The sequence below is a fragment of the Hordeum vulgare genome, chromosome 7H, assembly GCF_904849725.1.
Source record: "Hordeum vulgare subsp. vulgare chromosome 7H, MorexV3_pseudomolecules_assembly, whole genome shotgun sequence".
NCBI lineage: Eukaryota > Viridiplantae > Streptophyta > Magnoliopsida > Poales > Poaceae > Hordeum > Hordeum vulgare.
The window spans coordinates 546,239,802-546,246,367 of NC_058524.1; the positions used below are offsets into that span (position 1 = coordinate 546,239,802).

Genomic DNA, 6,566 nt, shown 5'->3' on the forward strand with positions numbered 1-6,566 from the left:
AGGGGTGCTTGAAACTTTAGCCTCTTAAAAAGACTAGCTTTAGTCAGACTAGTTTTAATCTCTTGGATCCAAACACCCTTTTTGAGGAGCATAGAAGAATAGGCCCACACGGAGCGTCCGCAGAGGATGAGAGGGGAGCCGGCCACGTCGAAAACAACAAGTAGGCACAAGCAAAGTTCCATTTACCAAAAAGCAAAAGGAAAAACAACCGCAGCTTTGGCCATGGTGGCCTTTCTCGGCTTTTCATTTTTTTGCGGTTTTGCTCCTCCAGCCCCACTACCCCCACATTCCTCCAACCCCCTGCTTCTCGTCTCCTTCCCTTCCTCGCACAGTTCCGCCCTCCCCCCCGTCCCCGTGCGTGCTCCGCCTCCTCTGCTCCGCGCGCGGCTCACGCCAATGCTGTGCCGCCTCCGGTCGAACCTGCCCCCCGCGCTGCTCCTTTGACCTCCCGTAAAAAAAGCCTCCAGGGCTCCAGATATATCCCACCTAATCCCCCCCGTCCCACCCCGTCCCCGTCCCCTGCCGGTTTCTGCACAGTCCGAGAATTCAAGAACGTCCCGGCAGCGCCAACTCCCAACTCCCCGCAAGGCACAGGGCAGTGCACTCCGGAGCGCGGACAAACAGGGCCGATCGAGCGGTGGAGGACGAGAGGAGAGGAGAGGGGCCCGGATGAAGAGCTCCCCTTCCATGGACCCTGAGGCCGCGGCCGCCCGGGGCACCCCGCCGGAGAACACGGTATGGCCGCCGGAGTTACGTTTCTTGCGGTTCTTGACAACCTCGATCGCCTTGCCGGCCGTCGTCTTGGCTGAATGTGCTTTTTATTTTTATTTTTTTCTGATGATGTTTGTCGCGCGTTCTTGGCTCTGTGGCAGGAGGGGAGGCGGGGAGAGGGGAAGAAGAGGCTGCCGTGGCGGATGACCCTGAGCCTGGCGTACCAGAGCCTCGGGGTGGTGTACGGCGACCTGAGCACGTCGCCGCTCTACGTCTACAAGGCGGCGTTCGCGGACGACATCCAGCACTCGGAGACCAACGAGGAGATCCTCGGCGTGCTCTCCTTCGTCTTCTGGACGCTCACCCTCGTGCCGCTCCTCAAGTACGTCTGCGTCGTGCTCCGCGCCGACGACAACGGCGAGGGCGGCACCTTCGCGCTCTACTCCCTCCTCTGCCGCCACGCCCGCGCCGCGCTCCTCCCGCCGGGCCGCGGCGCCGAGCCCGGGGACGAGGACCAGTTCTCCGACGCCGCCGGCGCCACCGCCAAGAAGTACCTCGAGTACGACAATGCCGACGCGCTGGGCGGGCGTGGCGGGGGCGCCGCCGCCAGCGTCAGGCGGGTGCTGGAGCGCCACAAGGTGCTGCAGCGGGTCCTGCTCGTGCTGGCGCTCGTCGGCACCTGCATGGTCATCGGCGACGGCGTCCTCACGCCGGCCATCTCCGGTGCGTCTTCTTGCCAAATCGCCGCACAAGATGCTCTTAATCCGGATCCAACAGTGGAGCGCTAGTACTATTTTTGGATGGTTTGTTACGATGTGGATTGCTGATTTGGAGATCGTGGCTCTCTTGTTTCTGCAGTTTTCTCCGCGGTGTCCGGGCTGGAGCTGTCCATGGAGAAGGGGCATCACAAATGTAAGGATCCAATCGTGGCCATGGCCCTCTTTCCTTTCTATTGCTTTGGATTCAGAACAAGGCAGATTTGTCTTCCCTGCCCCATCACACACTGTTTCTTCTTTCTTGAGTCAAGGTCTGAACTAGATGACCCAGGTCCACTCCATGAGTTGTGCAGATCCAGTTGTGAATTGCTTCCCTGTTTGGTCATTAATTTTATGCCAACCACTGCTTTTTTACCTGGAAGATTTACCTAGCAATGGTAGATAATGTGGCGATCCGGGTTGTCGGTTAACCGGTCGAATGATACAGTGGGTGGTGAAAGTTATCTGCAAGGACATGAACGAATTGGCTTAACCACCGGCCGATGAAACAGTGGATGGTGAAAGTTAACTGCAAGGACATGGACCAATTGGCTTAGCCAACTCTGATGATCAGTTGGGTGCCAAAGATGTAGCAATGTTTGTGCAGTACTTCAGTTCAGTTTCGGCAAAGTACTTGACAGACATGATCACAGGCAGGGATGTGTGGGTACCAAATAAGGCACTACTGTAACTAGTCATCGCATGCCTAACAGTTGTTATGAATAGGAAAATGAACTATTTTCCTCACCATTCATAGCTCCAACTAACGGTACTTTCCGTGTGCTAATGGTGTTGGAAATGTAGTTGGAGTTAGAGGTGACCATCATCTACAATGCCATGCTTGTTTGGTTGGATGTGCCGTCCAAGGAAGAAAAGAGCGACGGCACAAATATGGTATCTTGAAAAAGCGGAACATATGCTGAAGGAAATTCCGGAATTCAGAGCGTAGGAACTTTGTTTTTCTTCTCCATAACAATAATTTAGCCTTTGTAGACTTGATTTATGCCTTCACATGTGCACTGTCCTTTATGCTGATTCTTTTTGTTGTTGTTGTTGTTGTTGTAGATTTTTTCAGCGATATTTACAACTCATTTCTAATAGCAGCTTGCCATTGTGATTCTGCAGATGTGGAGTTGCCTCTTGCTTGCTTCATACTGGTGTGCCTGTTTGCGCTGCAACACTATGGCACCCACCGGGTGGGATTCATTTTCGCCCCGATCGTGATCGCATGGCTTCTATGCATAAGCATGATTGGTGTTTACAATATTGTGAAATGGGAGCCTCAGGTGTATCAAGCGTTATCCCCGTATTACATGTACAAGTTCTTGAAGAAAACACAGAGGGGAGGCTGGATGTCCCTGGGTGGAATACTGCTCTGTGTTACAGGTACTATGCCCAGCACCCATTGTTCAGTGCCTTGATCTGTGGATCATGACCTCTAATATTAAGTGTTTTTCTCTTTCAGGATCTGAAGCGATGTTCGCAGATCTGGGGCATTTCAACCAGTTGTCTATACAGGTGAAGAAATGGCTGCTGCATGCTCATTTTACTGGCGAATAATTTGTCTCTGATAACAATTTCCTGGATGCAGATTGCTTTTACTTGCATGGTTTACCCATCATTGATCCTTGCATACATGGGCCAAGCTGCTTATCTGTCTAAGCATCATATCCTGGAAGGTGACTACAGGGTCGGATTCTACGTGTCTGTGCCAGGCAAGTCATGTTCCTCGGATCTTTTGCCAGAGGCAAGAATGATATTAAATTGTTAGCCTTGTGCTGCGTTTTAGAATGTCTGCAACTTTGTCATTTTCAGAGATAATTAGATGGCCAGTTCTGGCAATCGCCATTCTCGCGGCAGTTGTGGGCAGCCAAGCTGTTATCACCGGCACATTTTCGATGATCAAGCAGTGCACATCCCTGGGCTGCTTCCCACGGGTGAAGATCGTGCACACCTCTGCCCAAGTACATGGGCAGATATACATTCCAGAGATCAACTGGATCCTGATGATACTGTGCTTAGCAGTAACCATTGGTTTCAGAGACACGAAACACTTGGGCAATGCATCAGGTATGCCATGTTGATAAACCTCGAACCACCTTTATCCCCTGCTAAATTGACCCTATACATATGACTGATATGTGGCGATGTTTCTGTATATACAGGGTTGGCTGTAATAACCGTCATGCTGGTCACCACATGTCTGATGTCCCTGGTGATAGTCCTGTGCTGGCACAAGAGCATATTCCTGGCAATCGGGTTCATCGTGTTCTTCGGCACCATTGAGGCGCTGTACTTCTCGGCTGCGCTCATCAAGTTCAAGGAAGGAGCCTGGGTCCCCATCGTCCTCGCCTTCGTCTTCATGATGGTAATGTGCATTTGGCACTACGGCACCATCAAGAAGTACGAGTTTGATGTTCAGAACAAGGTCTCCATCAACTGGCTCCTTGGCCTCAGCCCGAACCTCGGCATCATCCGTGTCCGTGGCATCGGCCTCATACACACTGAGCTCGACAGCGGCATCCCTGCGATCTTTTCCCATTTTGTCACCAATCTGCCTGCATTCCATCAGGTATTTTGAATTTTCTCCTATTCTGAAGCTTAGTCAGCTTACGTTGTTCAGACATTCAGAAGTGTGTCTGACATATCCATCATTTTCCTGACGTTGGTGATGAGCAGGTGCTCATCTTCATGTGCATCAAGAACGTCCCGATCCCGCACGTCTCGCCGAACGAGCGGTTCCTGGTGGGAAGGATCGGGCCGAAGGAGTACAGAATCTACCGGTGCATCGTCCGGTACGGGTACCACGACGTGCAGATGGACGACCAGGAGTTCGAGAAGGACCTCGTGTGCAGCGTCGCCGAGTTCATCCGGTCAGGGGGCGGCGCCTCCAAGGCGAACGGCCTGACGCCGGACGTCGCCGACAGGGACGAGGAGCGGATGACAGTCGTGGCCTCTGGCAGGATGCGCATGCTGGAGGAGGAGGGCCTCGGCGGCGCGTCGGCATCGGGGAGCACCGTCGGGCCCTCGCGCGCCCCCAGGGGGGGAGAGGGAGATACGGTCGCCGTCGCCAACGCCAACGCCAACGCCAACGCCTACGCCGGCGATGGGCGTCCGGAAGAGGGTGAGGTTCGTGCTGCCGGCGTCGACCCCGCGGCCGAACGCCGGTGTGGAGGAGGAGCTGCGGGAGCTGACGGATGCGCGGGAGGCCGGCATGGCCTTCATCCTGGGTCACTGCTACGTCAAGGCCAAGACCGGGTCCAGCTTCCTCCGGCGGCTGGTGATCAACTTCGGCTACGACTTCCTGCGGAGGAATAGCCGGGGCCCCAGCTACGCCGTCACCGTCCCGCACGCCTCCACCCTCGAGGTCGGCATGATATACTATGTCTGAGCTGATGGAGCTCCGGAGGCTATAGGATGAAGATAAAGCTAGAAGGAAATGGGAAATGAGACGAATTTTCAGCTGTATATGCTAGTAGATCTGGACATGTATGAGTTTTTGGTGTACATGTATGTAGCCTTGTTTTTTCTTGGGCCTCTTCCTTCTTCAACCTGTAAGTAGTAGCACAAAGACGGGCGCCATTAGAGAGGATGAGAGGGTCAGGGAAGTTGTACTGCGGATTGAAAAGACCGAGCAGAAATCCAGAAGCTGTGATTTCCGTAGGCCATGAACCCGAGTGTCTGTCAGGACCTCTGAATCTTGGTCCCTGGAGGTGTCTAAAATCTTCAGTTAAGCTGCGTACCGGTTTGTCATGTTATTTTCTTCCTTGGCCGTCGATCTTCAATCAAAGTGCCTACACTGCATTGTCCTGTTATTTGTACTCGGTAAAACCCTAGCCACTGTGTTCTGGCTGACCCTATTATGCGTATCCCAGCGTGACTAGAACCCTAGAAAATCTCCTGTAAAATTAGCTACTTTTCATTCAAAATCTCAATTTCTATTCGTTTACAAGTTTGGTTTAAGAACATCACAATTGGTATCATGAGCTGTAAGTTCGATTTTTTTTTCAAAACTACTACGTATTTTATAATAAATTCGAAAATCATATGTGCATTTCTAAAAATGTCAAAAGTAGCACCCCGTCAGCCTCTGGTAGACCCACGGGGGACCTGTCGGCCTGTAGGATGCCGAAGTGGGCCCCTGTCGGCCTGGGGTTGGCCGAAGAGGGCCCGTCGGCCTCCAGGAGGCCGAAGAGCCCCTGGATAAGGCCGGTCGAGCCATCTTCCTCCTCATTTGCTGGTTCCTCTTCTCCCTCTCGTTTTTCTTCCTTCATTTTGCCCCCCCCTCTGATCTCCTCCATCCTCCACCCATTTTCCTATTCAATCCGCTGAATGAATAGATCCTACCCATCTCCACCGGCCTACGGTCTCATTTTGTGCGATGCAGTAGTTTTTTGTTCGTTTGAAGGAGCCATGGTGGAGTGGTGGAGTTGTGGATGGTGAGGTGAGGAGGTGGTGTGGTGCAGATGAAGAAGAAGGGAACACACGCGTGGAAGGTATACCAACTGTAGGTTCTTTCTAGTGTTGGTTTTATTTAGTGTACGTAGGTTTATTTTTGTATAAATTTGTTCGTAGCGAATAATGACAAGCTCGCAATGTCTGACAGGTGAAAATGTCTGAATCTGTAAATTTGATTGTTTATTACGGCCCTGGTAATGTTCTGTATAATGAGTTGGGGGTTGATCTCAGCGAGTTTAAAAAAGGCATGCTGACACTTTCAGACCTGGACAGACTGGACATTAGGCAGTTGAAGCACTAGTTGACTACTAGTTTTGGGTTGGATCCTGAAGTCTGTTCCGTCAGTATTCATGCATTGTGGACCAAATCCTGTAAAAATGTCAAGTGGGGGTTGATGCCGGTAGATAGGAGTCAACATTGGTTGTCCGTGTTAAGTCGTTCCAGAGACCGAAGAATCTACCCATATGTCCTAGTGCAACCAGTGGCGAAGGAGGAAAGTTCCGTACAAGTCAACGTGGGGTATGAACCAGGACAGGGTAGTCATGTATCCGGGTCACAGCCACCGGATGTGGATGCTAGCCAAGCCGAGCAAGAGTCATATTATGTGCCACACAATGTTAGTACTGGTCATGAGACTGGGCA

At 52.1% G+C, this 6,566-nt stretch overlaps 1 protein-coding gene across 1 annotated transcript; it reads left to right on the plus strand.

The window, feature by feature from the left end:
- The first annotated feature begins 315 nt into the window (after nucleotides 1–315).
- On the plus strand, nucleotides 316–5,134 carry LOC123407976 (potassium transporter 10-like). The gene is given in 10 exon segments (XM_045101219.1): nucleotides 316–735; nucleotides 873–1,434; nucleotides 1,570–1,623; nucleotides 2,592–2,852; nucleotides 2,932–2,984; nucleotides 3,058–3,181; nucleotides 3,282–3,536; nucleotides 3,632–4,038; nucleotides 4,146–4,508; nucleotides 4,510–5,134. Coding segments are annotated over 10 exon segments (2,493 nt in total). The 5' UTR covers nucleotides 316–669; the 3' UTR covers nucleotides 4,858–5,134.
- Nucleotides 5,135–6,566: the final 1,432 nt, after the last annotated feature.